Source organism: Oryza sativa, chromosome 7 (assembly GCF_034140825.1).
Source record: "Oryza sativa Japonica Group chromosome 7, ASM3414082v1".
In the NCBI taxonomy this organism is placed as follows: domain Eukaryota; kingdom Viridiplantae; phylum Streptophyta; class Magnoliopsida; order Poales; family Poaceae; genus Oryza; species Oryza sativa.
Window position 1 is genome coordinate 24,362,217 of NC_089041.1, and position 16,578 is coordinate 24,378,794.

The window sequence follows — 16,578 nt, forward strand, 5'->3', positions numbered from 1 at the left end:
CCCCACATGGAGGCCACCAGACATGCGATTTGTGAAAGAGTTCGTCTCATCATCCTAAAAAACGTGCTTCTGCTCATGCGTTCCATGCTTATCTAGCTCATATCTTTGCATCCTTAAATCGTGCAAGATTGTAGGCTCTGCAAAGTAATCAGAAAGGCTTGCATCTTAAGCTGTACAAGGAAATTGCAGTTTGCAAAGCAAGAGATTAGTTCAGAAAGGTAAGGGGAAAAAAATATTCTACTACTCAAAAGCGCCAGAGCCCAGAGGGCGAATTAAAATGGAGCCAATCTTAGTAGTTAGTCACAGAAGACTGAACATGGAGAATATTCAAAACAGGTTAGGTACACGCAACAGTATTCAACTGGATACATGTAGCAGGACAAAAAAAAAGTCTCTAAAATCGACCGGCTTCTCACACGACCAGCCTTGGAAGATCAAGATCTACACCAGTTACAGCTACAAAATCCACTAGAGTATATCTAAAGGTTACATCTGGGGTCTGAACTCTGAACGAGATTGATAGCCAGATTGTGCTTTATCATAACCAGCGTAGCATAGCAAATGCAAGTTATAACCTTGGTAGTGAAGGGTGGTAACCAGAATAACCCGAATAGCTACTCGAAGTAGACTGCCCTGCTGCATCGTTGTAGCTTCCGTAGCCGCCTGCTGTTGGCGGGGCACCAGGTCCACCATAAGCTACTTTGAACTGATTCGAGTTGTATGATGCAGGAGCTACTGAGCCTGGTGTGTACTGGTATGGCTTTGAGGCACTGTATGGTTCGCTGTAAGAAGCATAAGCAGGAGGATCATATGTTGCAGAGGGTGCAGTGTAATGGTACCGATCTGCATGTCCATATCGATCAGGATAGGAAGGCATTGGTGGAGGGGGCCGCTGCCAAGTACCAGCCGGGCCTGAAGGTCTGCGACCAGCTGAACCAACAGGATTTGGTGGCCTGCGAGCAGCTGAATTGCCGAAAGTGCGAGGCTTCTTTGCATTATGGCGCCCAGCTTCCAATGGCCTTTTCTCACCCTTAGATTTTAGCTCAGCAACACGCTTCTGGAGAGGTCCAAGAGGATAGTCCTTCTGAAGCTTATACTCTTCAATGCATTTTATTACAGCCCTCAATGCAAGTAGTTCCCGAGTCTTTGGGTCATCCTGAAAAAGGATACAAACATAAATGTAAAACCAGAAAAGAAGATTGGGAAACAGATATGAAATCATTCAAGTACGAAGTAATATACAATAATCTACAATGTTCAATAGTACTATCAAGTAGAAAAGCAGTTGACAGTCAACCAAACAAGTCCGCACTGCATTACAGTCATAAGCACTAAACAGTGGATGTTGAAAGTAAATTTCCATCTGCGAAGCAAGATGAATTCAATCCAATAATCCTCGCAGCAATAACCAACCTTGCAACAATGATTCCTGACTTCAATTGTTTTGTTTGTATGACTACTCACAAATTGCTGGTCCATTTGCACTACGCTTAATAGTATACTTCCTTGGTGAAACAGTACAGTGGATGAACTGTGACCTAAACATTGGGAAATTATCCCCATCTCAAACATGGTGGAAAGACCATACCTTCAGAGAAGCCGCGTTGCCATCCCCATTATTGCCAAGTGAATCTTTTAATTCCTCCACATATGTCTTCAGCAGAGGTGCAGGAGGGAAGCTCTCAGAAAGCCCAAAGGCATGTATAAATTGAACTGCATCAATTTGCCTGTGTCTATTAACCAATTCCTTGATAATATCTGCAAAATATTGTCAACAGAAGGATCATAAATTTCCAAACTTATGCAAATTACCAGGTTTTCACATAAAGCAGGAAGGTTTCAATTCCCTAGAAAGCTCTGTGGCTTAGTAATAAATCAGGAATGGCTGTGGTCTGGTTTAAGGGATGTGAACGCCTTGTGGCATTCTGAGGGGATACCAACCTGGTATTCTCTCATTAAGACAAAGGGAGCGACAAAGCTCAGCAGTCTGCTTGCGACGAGAGACGGCAACTACAAGCTTGCATAGTTCATCCTCGTCAAGCACCGAATCAACATTAAATGTTGTAAGAAGCTGCAGGAATGCCTGTGCTTCCAATGAGTAGCCATCAGAAGCATCGAGGTCAACCTCAGCTAGCTTACTCTTCCACTCTTCTGCAATCGCCTTGGCCAGCTCCCTAATTTCAGAGCTCCAAGGGTGGTTGTCACCTGGCTCCTTCGTAGCTAGTGCAGGTGTTATAGCTTCCATCAAAATAATGCAGCTTCTACGCTGGCCTTGGAGAATAATCTGTTTATTCCCAGGTGAACTAGTATGGTCAGATGGGAAGAAACCCTCCAAGGAACCAAGCACAAAGCGTGCAGGGTCAGTAGCACATCTTAGTGCAGCAGAAAGTTCATCACGAAGGCTAGAAAGTTTTTTCCAATTTTCTGAAAGAAATTTCAGAAGGCCTGCTGTATCCATCTGCTCACATAGTTGCTTCAATACAGGACGTGGCTTAACATCAACAGGTGAAGCTTCAGATGGTTCACCCAGCCCACTAGCAGTTGTATTCTCCTCTGAAGCACACAACGCATTCATGTCATTGGTTGAGGTTCTTACCTTTTTATCTTTGCTTCCATTGGCATCAAGTATACCAGCAAGCTCCACCTTATATTTTTGTCGCACCTCTGAAAGGGCAGAGACAGCTGTATCCCTTAGCTCCTGAAACTGGTTCAGGAAAGCACGCTCTTTTGCAGAAACATTAGCTTCCTTCTCTGCAATAAGCCTACAGGATTCAGCTTTCTTTTCTTCTAATGCCTTCTGCTTCTCTGCAAGTTCATCGCACTTACTTTTGTACGACTTCTCAAGGTTCAGGAAATGTGCTTTGATATCTTCCCAATTGATGCCGTTTTGCAATTGCAAGGATGTTTCTGTGTGAGATTTCAGCTTGCCAAATACTTCAGCAAGCTGTTCTAGCAATGGAATTGTTGACTCAGAACTACCAGAAATGTGAGAAGTATCTTCTGTGGCCATTTTTCAACAAATGATGACCTGGAGAAATGTAGGATTAGAACCAAAGTTAAAAGGAGCTAAGTATTATGTTTTATATATAGAGGTACAGATCACGTTATAACTAGCATGTCTATGGAATTTATTGATGTACCATTGTTTCCAAAATAGAAAGCATGGACAAATAAAGAAATAAACTAATACCATAATACGGCAATAGCACATTACAAAAGTACAGCCCAAAGCCAAAAGGTCAAGTGAAGATCGGAAAAGTTGAGAATATATAAGTCCTAGGAGTATTTAGCTTCTCTGAGATAATATGAATCAATTGGTAAAAAAAATGGTCTGCAAGTTCTAAGTAATTGCAGTAACTCGTAAAAATATGAAGGCAAAACAATGTTTTAAAAAGCAGCCACACAGACCGCTTATGCGGCCGTATAAGCGTAACAGGTCATCAGACCTTGCCGATTATTGCTGTACGGTGCATTTACAAGGTTAAGCGGGCCACATATTCGGATATGTGGCCTGCTTACCGTGTAGGCAATTTGGCCTTATGGCTTAGGTACCCTTTTGTGTTCTGCCATAGTGCCATTAGTATTTGCTATTTGCTCTATCCTCTATGAACTATGATGGTGTGATCAGAAGTTTGGAACCTATAATATATATAATGTGTGAATCACAACATCTTTATTGCTAATTTACTGCATTTATGTTTTTGCTTCATTACATTGAGTCAGTGACTTAAATTTTGGTCATCCTTGGGTCCTCTTTGGTAGTTGGTTCTTCATGAGTCTTTCCTCTTTACTGATCCTTTAAGCCTACGTTCATTATCCATAAATAAATAAAGATGGATCAGATGTCAATAATCTGTCTTGGTATACGACTTTAAAACCGCTTAAAAGGCCACTTTCCGCATAAGCTCTACAAGGTGGAATGACCACATTGCACCGCTTACCACTATTTAAAACATTGAGGCAAAATCAATACAATATATTCTAACTTTACAAATGAGAAGCATGTTTTAGCAAGGAAGGAAAACAGTGCCTAGTCATAAACGTTGTTTGGTTGTTTCCTGGACTATGAAATCAGTTTCTGTACAACGATTTTCAATATATTTTTCATATAATCCTGTTTGGTACTTGCAACCGACCAAAGTATAACTAAAACCAAATTTGTAGAAAAATCAGAATATTGTGGTTAAAGCTTTTAACAAAATTAATGCTAGAAGCTTTTAACAGAAAGTGCAAATCCAATCCTTGTACTGGCTGGCTAAACATTAGATCATGAGGACAATCATTTCAGCATTGACAGTTTCCACCACTGTACATACTGTTTCACATTAAATATGATGATCCCTGAAGAAGAAAGCACGACATTGAAGTGGACATTGTTGTGTCCGCATCTAGTATTAATTTTTTTTTCGCGAACACGCAAAAGGATTGCACGTAAATATATTAGAAGGGAAAAGAGGTTTTTTACACAACGCAATCAAGTGTCCGCATCTAGTAGACGATTTCAAAACGTGGGAACCAAAGCTCTCATTGCCAGTGCGTGCCTTACTGTTTATGGCGTTATTTCTGCGGGAATTCATCAAAACTAATCTAACAATTCCACTGTTGAAGGATTCTGAGAAATCATGTCAACATTGCCATATAATCATAGCTGCGACCTATTTTTTACATTCTTCTGTGTACAGTTTTTTGTCAGGGGCGAACCAACTTGGGACATGGGGTTCAGTTGAATCGCAAACTTTTCGGGGAACAAATAAACTGTTACTTGTATTAAGGTTAAGGCTCTGAAATTAAGAGAAGAGCCTCTTCCAGATCTAGAAGAGAAGCTAGGGTTAACGAACGCACGCAAGCAAATTCCAGACAAAAGTAGTCCCGCTGGGAGAGAGAGAGATGAATCAGATAGAGGATGTGGATGCTCACCAGGATCCCCTCTCCTGCTCTGCTCGGCAGATGGAGATCGCCGCCCCTCCCCTGTTCAGCAGCGAGACGGCGCAAAGAGCGGAGGAGACGAGACGGGAGATTTTCTTTTACGCCAGGGAAGGGGAAGATACTCGTGGGTGCGTCGGGCGAGCCGCCGAGCAGCGGAGGCAGACCGCCGGCGATGGCGAGGCGCCGAGGGACGACGGGCGAGGAGATGCCTCCGAGGGCCGCGGGGAGGATGCGCGGCGTCGGCGCGGTGGGGCGGCGTCGGGGGCTACCGGACTAGGGTTGGGTTCGCCGGAGCCTGCGCCCTGAGAGGCTTGGGATGGGGATGCATTCTGTGGCTAACATGTTACGGTGAGATTTGCTTCGGCCCAATCAAGGCCTACACGCCTTACACCACGCAGAAGCCCAGCTGCGTAGGCAGCGCCATCTTAATGGGAAAAGGTTTAATGCGCCTGCCTCAACGTTGAATCTGATTGTATCCCTGGAACCGATATAACACTTCTCAAACTATTAATATCAGTGAAGAACGACTTGGTCGGTAATATTGATGGTGTTTCTCGCAGACATAGCATCCACATGAAATGTCAATCATCACATAAATTAAGAAATGGAGTGGAGCCCACATGTCCTCCTCTCTCCTTCCTTCCCTACCCCTTCCGCTATCCCTTATTTTCTTGACGGCAGAACGGCAATGAGAGGTTGAGGTGAGGCAGCAGGGCAGTGGCGGGCACACACAAATCGGATGTTAAGGTGGACTCCAATTCCCTGTTGGCAAGCATTGTTATCATCCATTTCTTCCTCCTCCTTACTCCCTTTCCATCCATGGTAGAGGAGCAACGACCGACAGAATGCCTCTTCTGCTCTTCATCTCCTTGTCGATTTAGAGAGAGGACGAAACTGGACCAGTCGAAACAAAGGAAGACAAAGTTGGCCTGAAGGACGACATGTTCTAGTGGTCCAATAGGTAAAGACAAAGATGGATGGTGGCAACGACCCAGGGCGTTGCCTCCATGTGGATGGGTAGGTGAGTTTGATCTCGATATGGCTCATCGATCGCCACCTCCGCTGCCTCTCTTTTCATGGAGCTCAAACTCGATGGGGTCGCGTTGGGGCGAGCATGATGTCTTCATCAACTTTGACCATTATCCATACAAGATACAAGAGTCATGTAAAATGAAAACTAGGTCAATGCACCATGTAGATATCACGTCATCGAAAACCATATTAATACAACGGAGGGAGTCATTTTTCACGGATTTTAATAGTTGAAGGACACGTTATACACGGTTTTATCATTGAGGAATCTGAACAATATTTGACCTATAGTTGAGGGGAGTGAAACTGGGCCTTTTCCATCTTAATATGGACTGTGATTTGTTTCGGCCCAAGTAAAGCCTAAAAATGCTATGCAGCATGGGCCAGCACAGGAAGCAACATCATAGGGCGGGGAGCGCTAATGCGCGACTGACCGCGTGCCGCTGCCCCCGCGCGGTGCCCCCTAGTACTAGTAGTACTACAGTACTACTACTACTGCTATAATAATACTACTAGTACTACTGTTATACTACTATTAGTACTACTGTGTTTTTTGGTTTTTATATGTATATATTTTTTATGTATAAAAAATATACACATATACAAACTTTGTATACAACATGTGCAAACTTTGTATACGTACATATTAAAAAATTGAAAAAACCATAAAACACATCATGTGTATACATATACAAGTATACAAACTTTATATACATACGTGTATACAAACTTTATATATAGCGTATACAAAGTTTTTATACGTATGTATACAAACTTTGTAGACGTTTGTATAAAAGTTTGTATACGTATATGTTATGAAAAACCGAAAAGGAAAAAAAAAGGAAAACTGCAAAAAACGAGAAAGAAAAAACGAAACAGGAAAAAGGAAAAAAAATCGCGCGGGCCCCACCCTGCGCGCTGCCGCCACCGCGGCCCTCTCCACGCGCGCCACGTGCCTCGCCGCGCGGGAGGGCGCGCGCGCGGTCAGTCGCGCATTAGCATTTTCGTCATAGGGCCTGTGAAAAATGTCATCCGAAAAATGCCTGAAACATGTACTACAGTCTACAATTGTGTGCATGAGTCGATGAACATTGAGAGTTTAGGTGGTGTTTAGATCCAGGGACTTAACTTTAGTCCCTGTCTTTAGACACTAATTTAGAGTATTAAATATAGACTACTTACAAAACTAATTACATAAATAAAAGCTAATTCACGAGACAAATTTTTTAAGCCTAATTAATCTATAATTAGAGAATGTTTACTGTAGCATCACATAGGCTAATCATGGATTAATTAGGCTCATTAGATTCGTCTCGCAAATTAGTCCAAGATTATGGATGGGTTTTATTAATAGTCTACGTTTAATATTTATAATTAATTTTCAAACATCCGATGTGATAGGGACTTAAAAGTTTTAGTCCCATCTAAACAGGGCCTTAGATGGGGCAAAAACTTTTTAGCCCATGTCACATCGGATGTTTGGACGCTAATTTGGAGTATTAAATATAGACTAATAAAAAAACTAATTTCATAAATGAGAGCTAATCCGCGAAACGAATTTTTTAAGCCTACTTAATCCATAATTATCAAAAGTTTACTGTAGCATCGCATTGTCAAAATCATAGCGTAATTAGACTCAAAAGATTCGTCTCGCGAATTAGTCCAAGGTTATGAAATGGGTTTTGTAATTAGTGTATGTTTAATACTTTAAATTAGTATCCAAACATTCGATGTGTGGAAACCAAATAGACCTGGAGCCACCTATCGTGTTTACGCAGCAGTAGCCTGTAGCCGCCAAGGAAAAGCCCGCGAGGCGTGACCCCGCGATGCGCATTCTCACGGATCGGCGGTCGCCACAGGACGCACGCTCACCGGTTCACACCACGTTGCGACATGTCATGATGCGACGTAGAGGAAAAAGTATACCGGAGGTCCCATCTTGCCACCGAATTACAAAATCGTCTCTCAATAAAAAACCAGATACAACATATCCCTCAACTTACAAAACCAGTGCAAACGAGGTCCCTCAGTGATATTGTCGCCTGTTTTAATTGACGTGGCGCCTCCTTTGATTAAGTCTTCATCCCACGTGTATTGACCTAGCGCTTATGTGGTTATTCGATCCAAAAAAAATAAAATAACAAAAAGGTGGGACCCACTTGTCAGATCACTTCTTATTTCTTTTCTCTCTTCTTCCTCTCATTCTTGTGTGCGGGGAGGAAGGGCAGAGAAGGGCGCGCGACTCTGGCGGCTGTGGGCCGGCGGCGGGTGGCTCCCAAGAACGCCGGTGGCGGCGGTAGTGCGGACAGTTTGAGGGGAGAGAAGACTAGAGGAAGCTCAGCACCTGCGCGGCGACAACATGGCATTGTGGAAGAATGGCGGCCGACAGAGATGAGCTCGACGTCAGCGGCAGCGGCACCGAGCCTGTGAATTGGGAGCTCGAGAGCCGGTTGGCGGGGAAGCGGGGATAGGAGTGGCAGGGAGCCAGTTGCGCCTGCCTCACTAGTGATCCTCCCCGCCATGTCAGAGACGCCACCGCCGCCGCCGGTAGGCTTCTCTCCGTCAGCCCCTCCTCCTTGTTGCGTTGTTGATGCCACGCCGCCGTCGCTCAGCTCCTCTTCACTTGCCGCCAACGGTCTCCGCCGGCCCTCCTCCCTGCTGCGTCGGTGACACCGCAGTTGCCCACGCCCCCGCTAGTCGGTGAAAAGGCTACAGCAGCGGGTTCGTGGTGGAAAGGCGGCCACGGCGCTCACCGGCGGCTGCCGCACACCGTCTCCGCAACGTTGGCCACCGAGCGCCATTGCCACCTGTCTTCGCCACAAGCTTTGCGGCGAGGAGAAAGAGTGGAGAGGGAGAGAGAGAGAGAAAGAGAGATAGAGGAGAGTGAAAGAGGAAGAGAGAGGGGGAGGGGAAATAGTCGCTGATATGTGGGGCTCACGTTGGATAAAACCGGGTTTAAAACCACCTAAGGACCTAAAGTGATCCGGTTTTGTAAGTTTAAGGATGTCATATATCTAGTTTTTCGGTTGAGAGACGATTTTGTAATTTAGTGAGAAGATAAGGGACATTTGGTGTACTTTTTTTTGCGACGTAGACGATGTTCCCGTTTTCTTTAGGGCTCTAGCCCATGAGTCGAGTGGCAACTAGGTGGCTCAGTCGACCTAAAACAGTGGTGGCCTTCTTGAATTGGGCCCGTAGTGGAGTGTGGACTTTGAATTTTTGCTCGGCCCCTGCCTCCCCGTTCGGCCGTTCCCTATTGCTGATACCCTGTAGTTACGCTCGGGCCCTCGCTGCACGAGGCATTTCAATTGCTGCAATATCGGAAAACCGCGGGCCGCCACGAAGACAGGAGCATGGATTCATGGAAGCCACCGCTGGCGACCACCGGATCGAGTTTCCCGTACGAGGGAAACACGGGAGGAGGCGACCTCATGACGAGGAGTCAGGCAGGCAGCGCGACGAGCTGGATTGCCTCGGCTCTCCCTTGACCGGCCGAGCCCACATGAACCACGCGCCCCCGCAGCGTTTCCGGACCGTCTCGCGCCGTCGTGCGTGCGTGTGTGCCTCGCTCTCTACTTTGCTTGCCAAGCGGGCACCAGCAGCAATGTGAGCCTTTCTTTTGCTCCTCGGGAACAGCGGCACCTCCTTGCACGCGTTCCTGTCCAACACCCTGGCAAACTCTCCCGGAGTTCCTAGTATCCAGCTCAGTTTATCACTTTCACCAATGCACAAGTGCACATAGAGGCATGCAGATTGATTAGAACGAACTCAACGCTTTACCCTAACTGTAAGGGGCAATCACGTGTTGTAGCAAAACATTCTGAGAGGCTGAACCCCTAGTACACGCATACAAAGTGCAGTCAGCGACGACCTTATTGTTTATCACACTCTCACCTGAGCAAGCAACTTGTCTCTAGTTTGTCATCAAGCCGTGCCTCGGTTGACGGCCGACCTACTATACATCTTCGACGTGTCCATGAATCCCTGGGGACGAATTTCCCACGCAAAGCGCCGGTTCTTGTCTGCTTCTCCGATTGCAACACCCGCACGATTCGTGCTAGTCAACCATCGCATGCCGCTCGCATGAGTGACAGTGCAGCTGTGCAGGCCCCAGCGACCAAGCTGGCGCGGCGCGGCACAGACCAACGGTCAAAGGCGCAGCGGCCGCCAGCACGCACGGGCACGGCCGTACCACGGCACGTCGCCCCGCGCCCCCGCCCGCCCTCCTGCAAAACCTCGCCGCGGCCCGCACGCAATCGCTCGTTGCCGCCCCCGCCTAGGTAGGTAGCCCGAGCGGCGCGCGCGCGGGACTCCGGCAAGGGAACCCGCCCCCTGTGTGGCTGTGTCTCGGCCACACGGCCACGTTTCCGACGCAGCGCACGGGCGCGCGTGCGTGTGAGGCGCGAGACGGGCGAGCAGCCGTTGAATCCTCGGACCCCGGCCTCCTTGACCTGCACCGCGTGCCGCCATCGTGGAAGCCAACCAGCCCAATCCACCACCACCGCCAACACCAACACGCAAGGTCCAACGTCGTGGTGCGCGCGGGGGAGGTGGTTGACCCGGGGACGGGACGGGACAGTGCGGCTCGGGTGGGCAGGAGACGTTGTACTGCCGAATCGCGAGCGCTTTTTTACTGTAGGCGTCTTCCGCCCACCAAATCACGAGCAGATCTTACCGGATCGTCTGGTGCGCAGCGTGGCGGGGTCAAAGATCTCGTAACAGCGGCCGTGATACGTGTGGATGAACGAGCGGGACGCACCGGATTCGGAGAGGAGTCTAAAGCTTTGACTTTGTGTTTTGTTCTTGGAGAGTCAAAAAATACTCGGGCACGTTACAAGTGGACGCAACATACACTTGCAGTCCTGTACTCTTGTTCTGCTTCCTCCTGTGCGATGGAATGGATAGTGATCTTTTTTGCGATAAGATTTGCAGGTAGGCTTACGGCCCTATCGCACGGAAGTTCAGTTTACAAGTCAAATTGTCTGTTCAGTATATCAGCGCTACGCCCTTTTTTCAGACCAGCACTAGTTGTCAACTCGACATTTGGGCTCTCTCTAAAAAACAACTCGTCATTTAGGCCTTGTTACATGCAGGTGCATGTCTGCATTGCTCCAACAAAGACGGCAAGAAGTTAGACGCTGGCGATATGGCAAACAAAGAATGGGATGCGTCTATTTTTCTCGGTCATGACCCATCCGCAAACTTTGAACCAATAGCAGAATTTGAAGCCTCTACGCGATACTGCACACGACTTGCAAACTACATTGCGAATAACGCCCTCGCTTTTGACATAAGAGAGGCGAAACTGTTTTGCTTTTGGACTTGTGGAAAACAGGAAAGCAAGAGAAAGAAGAACACACGCAAAAGCATGATGGTACAGTCAGGAAAGTATGTTGGTCCGTTTGCAGCACTCAGCAAAGACCTGACGACCGAGCCGTGTGCAGGATCGTGCTTCGGTCTGGCATTATTCAGCAGTTCACTTTTTTTAAGCTAGCCTGGTTAGTTTAATCAAGTGTCAACATCTCAGAGAAAAGATTATCTACTCGACACTTGCGCTAATAATTTAAAAGACTATAATCAAATGCACTTCAAGAATTTTTTAAGGTGAAAGCAGTAGTTGTTGAGAGATGGCGAGAAGCCGAAAGCAATCCAGTCTCATCCTTATACGGTCATGAGCTAATAATGCGGCAAATTTACCCTCCTTTGCTTGAATCTCCCAACATAGAAGCTACAACAAACTCCCATGAAAACCTTCAATGAAATGGTTCAGCAAAAATGGAAAGGCTACAGGCAGGAGAATCAGGAAATGCAACTGATCGCTACGCTTAGGCTGCGTTCGTTTGGACGTTTTCCCACCGCGCTACAGTAACACGGAAAACGGAACGGTTCATTAACACATGATTAATTAAGTATTAGTTAATTTTTTTTTCAAAAATGGATTAATTTGATTTTTTTAAGCAACTTTTGTATAGAAACTTTTTGAAAAAAAGTACACCGTGTAGTAGTTTGAAAAGCGTGCGCGGGGGCAAAACACTGTAGCGCCCACTGAAAGTGCTGTGCCGAACACAGCCTAAAAGCTGTCCAGGTCTGGCCAATAATTGGAACAAGATCTTGCGCAGGACTCGTACGGTTTTGGAGGACAGGTTAAATTATAATCACATTCCTGATACAGACAAACAGTACTACTAGTGGTAACCTCTTACATCAACACTTTCTTCCGTTCGTTCTGCAGTTCTCTCCCTCACATCAGAGGTACCCTCTTGCCACTAACTGACAGAGTTGACAGCAACCATCAAAATTAATTCCAAAAATAACAGATAAGTGTTTTTAGGTGGAGGCATCCGGCTTCTACTACTTCAGATTCTTGGACACGGTCCAACGACGAGGTGGGGATTTGACCGACTATTCGGACCGTCGCGCCGGAGTCCAGTGTGGGAGCGCCGGGCTGAAGTGGCTGGACACGACGCGCGAGTCGAGCAGCTCGACGATGGGCGGGAACGTGACGCAGCGTGGCACCTTGTACTGGTTGATGGACGCGCCGCGGGAGATGGCGTAGTCCATGAGCTCCTCGAATGTGCCCGGGCGGACGACCCGGATCTCGAGCGGCCCAATCGAGCCGTCCGCGACGCGGCTCTGCCTGTACACCGTGTTCAGCGCCTCCTCCATCTCGAGGCAGCACCTGCCCAGCGTGTCCGCGTCCACCACCGTGGCGCCGGCGCCCTTGGTCAGGAGCTCCCAGTAGATGACGTAGTGGCCCGGGATGCGCTTGGTGCACGCTTGGCTGGTGTACTCCACCACGGACGCGCCGTGCGGGCGGAGCAGCGCCGACGCGCGCTCCACGGCGCGCTGCAGCTCGGCCTCGTCGGTCTTGTCGGACTCGATGGAGAGGAGCACGTTCTTGCGGCGCACGAACCTGAACTGCGGCGCCGCGTTGTGGAACCCCGTCACGCGGAGGACGTCGCCGACGCGGTACCGGTTCAGCCCGGCGTAGGTGGTGATCACCAGCTCGTACTCGCGCCCCACCTCCACGCGGGCGAGGTCCACGAGCTGGGTGGCGTCGCCCGAAGCCGCGCCGGTCTCGTCCACGGGGAGGAACTCGAAGTAGCCCATGTTAGGCATGATGGTGTAGGACACCTCGGAGGGGTCGCACATGGGGCGGAGGTTGAGGCCGAAGTAGCACTCGGATGACGCGTACATGGTGCACGCCATGGGAAGCCCGCCGCTGTAGAACTCCAGGGTCGGGATGTACTGCGCCATCGCGCCGGTGACGATGACGTCGAGGTACTTGGTGTTCGGCCACACGCGGGTGATGATGCCGGCCCAGTCGCCCTTGGAGCACTCGGCGCGGATGAGCTTGGCGAGCTCGGGGTCCGGGAGGAGGATGGCGGCGACAGCCTCGCGCACCGACGGGTCGGTGACGCGAGGGGTGAGCTCGCCGGACTCGATGTCGTCGGCGAGCTGCTCCCAGTTGAGCTGGAGGAAGCGGATGGCCCGGAGGAGGCCGGAGGCGAACACGGCGCCGAGGCGCAGCACGTCGTTGCGCTGGCACAGGCCGCACACCATCTGCGCGTACATGCTCTGGAACGCGTCGGCGCAGAGGATGGCCGCCGTCGGGCTCGTGTAGTTGTGGTACGGGTCGTACGGCCGGTTCTTGAAGTGGTCGCTCTTGTAGTAGCTCGTCAGCACGGGCCTCGCCGTCAGGCCTCCCGGCGTCTTCGTCTCCGACTTGACGAACAGGAAGTAGAGCCCCTTCCCCTTGTCAAGCCCAGGCACATACCTATGCAATGATTCATGGCCATTAATCATCATCTGCTTCTTGTACGTGTGTGTGCTATCAGAATGAGACAATGATAGGAGTAGTATCAACTTACAAGTTCATGACCGGCATGAGGAGGCTGTAGAGCAGCTGACGGCGGTCGAGCTCGTCCATGATGGTGGGCATCAGCTTGCGCTCGCCGGCCGACGTGCCGGAGCTGGTGAGGAACTCGGAGACGGGGTGGGTGGACAGGATCGGCGAGCGGTCCCCGTTCGCAATGCGCTGGATGTACGGCTGCAGGTCGTCGTACGACACCACCGGAACCTTGGCCCGGAAGGCGGCGCGGTCGGTGGCGCCGTCGAGGCCGCACTTGGTCAGGTACTCCGTGCCGGCGTTGCGGCCGAGGATCTCCCCCAGGACGCGCTCCTGCACGGCGTCGACGTTGGTGGTCATCTCGTCGATGAACCGGAGCTTCTCGACGTCGCCCTCCTTCACCGCCCCCGCCGCCGGGGTCCGGAGTGCCGTCCCGGTGGTCGACACATCAGTCATCACCGCCATTGCCTCTCAACCCCGAACAAGAAAAAAAGCCCAAGGAATGCTCTTGCTAGCTTAGCTTGAGCTAGTAGTAGCGAGAGGAAGAGGCGTCGTGTGAGAGCCGAGGCGAGGCGAGGAAGGCGAGGGACAAGGAAATGTTTTGTGTTGGTGGTGTGTGGCCTGAGTCGGAACGCCTTCGAATGGCCGGGTATTTATAGAGGGCGAGGCGAGCTGCTGGTCACGGGCGAGGAGGAGAAGAGCTAGCCGAGAAGAAGGACATGGGGTGACGTCAGTGGCTGTCGGTCCACGGCGCGGCAACGGCGGGGCCCGGTGTCCCGTCGGGAGGTGGACAACGGCCGGCACGGTGGGGGCGGCCGGGGCCTCCACGTCGGATCTCACACTTAAAACCGGCGGAGACGTGGCGGCTAGCTGGCCGAAGCCAAGCCAAGCCGACCCGAGCAGTTTCACCCTTTCACTTCACCACGCGGTAGTAGTTACTAGTAGTAGTTCATTGACAGATGCGTGGACGGTGTATGTCTCGTGCAACTTGGTCGTCGGGTTGGTGTAAGGTCGGCCGGAAGCGTAGACTAACGGACGCGATTAACAAATTACTAGTATCGGGCTTGATCTGTTTCGCGTTGCTATCGGCGATAGATTCTCTGATGAGAGAGAGAGAGGCAGAGGCGAGCACGGCAGAAACGCTGCCCGAATTTAGCAGAGCCCGCGCCTCTGCGAACTGCTGAATCGAAGGCAAAATCCCTGTCGCCTCTTTGCCTGCCTCTTCTCGAACATGGCCTGTCCGTTTCGTTTGCAAGGGGAGAGGGAGGAGCTTAGGCAGCCAGCTAATACTGGCCGAGCGAGCGAGTGAAAGCCAGGCCTTATCCCCGACTTTCTCGCGCGCAAGCCTTTGTCGAGCCGCTTTTAGCTCGACACGGAATTCCGTGCGCCACGGGCATACTACCACGCGAAACGGAGGACGGATCGAGCCGACCGATGGATAGATGCAGCGCACACGGCGCGGGCAGACAGGTCACAGGCGCACGTACGTAAGCGGGCCACGAGCTCGGCTGATTCGGGAAAGGCGATACCAAACTTTCCCTTGGGACGCGACGGGCGCGCGCACCCAACCGATCGCGACGGAATCACGGAACGGCCGCGCGCCAGCCGCTGATGGCGCGCGTGCGCGGCTAACCTGGCCGGCGGGCGGCGAGAGCGAGCGAGCGAGCGAGGCAGCCGCATTCAATGAATCTTTGTGGTTGGGGGAGGTTAGCTAGCTAGTGAGAGAGCGAGCGCCGGCCGTGTGCTGGGAGAGGGATTAGACTAGAGTTCACCTCAGGTTACGGGCTGGCGGCCACGTGAAGCCGTCGCAAGTTGTAACATGGTCAGGGGGGGAGAGGAGATGATAGGTCGACGGGACTGGCCATCCCTGCCTGCCTGCCTGGATGGGTGGGATGGGATGGGATGGCAGTCAGTCAGATATTCTTTGTGCCAATCACTCGCTCACTCGCCGCGCGAGGTTGTGTGTGTGTGCTGCATGATCCGGCCGGGATCCGGTTCGCGTTAAAGGAAACTTCGAATCACCGCCCTGCCCGCACATTTTTATTCGCAACTGCGCAATGGAATATGGCATGGCTCCCGCCTCTCGCCGCCCTGTCGTTCGAGAAGATACCCCGTCGGCTGATCAGGCCCCCGCCTGCCTGCCTGCCGGCCGGCGCCCCCCGCGCACGCGGCTCGTGCGCGCAAGCAGCAGGTGGTTTTGACGTGCACCGCCCACTCCCGCGCGGTTGCCGCCCTCGCTTCTGCATGATTGATTACGGGCCGGGTCGAATAATGCAGAGTGCGTTGCGTGAGCGTGGCGTGGTGCGCCGCGCGCGCGCGAGACCGCCGATCTCGTCGTTGGGTTGGCTGCACCGCGTCCGCCTCCGCGCGCGCGCGCGCGTGCAACCGATCGCGTACGTACACCACCACACACCGAGACGAGAGGGTTAGCCTGTTTCTGACCGTGCGGCGTGCGGGGTTGGCAGTGGAAGGGGAGGAGCTAGAGCTGTGGCGACGCTGGTGGTGCGTGTTGCGGCTGCGTGCCGGCCGGAGACGGAGCAAGTGCCGGGAAGCTTCCCCTTTGGCTGGACAGGGGAGACGCCGAGACGGGCGCAAAGCGGGGGTTGGTTTCTGTCACGTGAACCAGAAGGGGGAGAGAACAGACGTTTGTTAGACCCTTTTTGTCCACGCACGCCCGTGCTGCCGATGCCCCGGAATTTCTCGGGGGACGACGACCCGGTGACCCTCTAGCTCGTGATCATGACGGTCGTTTTGGCAGCTCCTCCTTTGCT

The 16,578-nt window shown here is 50.9% G+C and overlaps 2 protein-coding genes across 3 annotated transcripts; both read right to left on the reverse strand.

Moving 5' to 3' along the window:
- Positions 1-278: 278 nt before the first annotated feature.
- On the reverse strand, positions 279-5,268 carry LOC4343784 (FRIGIDA-like protein 3). 2 transcript variants are annotated; one of them, XM_015792267.3, is made up of 5 exons: positions 4,918-5,268; positions 2,827-3,028; positions 1,942-2,751; positions 1,589-1,758; positions 279-1,156 (listed from the first exon to the last, which is right to left on the reverse strand). In XM_015792267.3, the coding sequence occupies exons 2-5, from the start codon at positions 3,008-3,010 to the stop codon at positions 569-571; spliced, it is 1,752 nt and encodes a 583-aa protein (XP_015647753.1). In that variant the 5' UTR covers positions 3,011-3,028; positions 4,918-5,268; the 3' UTR covers positions 279-568. The 2 variants fall into 2 exon arrangements, with proteins under 2 accessions (XP_015647753.1, XP_015647752.1); XM_015792266.3 differs by having other exon boundaries at positions 1,942-3,028.
- Positions 5,269-12,004: 6,736 nt separating this feature from the next.
- LOC4343785 (probable indole-3-acetic acid-amido synthetase GH3.8) lies at positions 12,005-14,435 on the reverse strand. Its single transcript, NM_001422250.1, has 2 exons — positions 13,830-14,435; positions 12,005-13,735 (listed from the first exon to the last, which is right to left on the reverse strand). Exons 1-2 carry the CDS (start codon positions 14,270-14,272, stop codon positions 12,361-12,363), a joined length of 1,818 nt encoding a protein of 605 aa, NP_001409179.1. The 5' UTR covers positions 14,273-14,435; the 3' UTR covers positions 12,005-12,360.
- Between the last annotated feature and the right edge of the window lie 2,143 nt (positions 14,436-16,578).

Coding starts and splice junctions, on each gene's coding strand:
- LOC4343785 (NM_001422250.1), bottom strand. CDS start 14,272: ATGGCGGTGATGACTGATGTGTCGACCACCGGGACGGCACTCCGGACC. Junction 13,736..13,829: donor CTCATGCCGGTCATGAACTT/GTAAGTTGATAC, acceptor ATCATTGCATAG/GTATGTGCCTGGGCTTGACA.
- LOC4343784 (XM_015792266.3), bottom strand. CDS start 3,010: ATGGCCACAGAAGATACTTCTCACATTTCTGGTAGTTCTGAGTCAACA. Junction 1,759..1,941: donor TCTTAATGAGAGAATACCAG/GTTGGTATCCCC, acceptor AATATTTTGCAG/ATATTATCAAGGAATTGGTT. Junction 1,157..1,588: donor GCAACGCGGCTTCTCTGAAG/GTATGGTCTTTC, acceptor ATCCTTTTTCAG/GATGACCCAAAGACTCGGGA.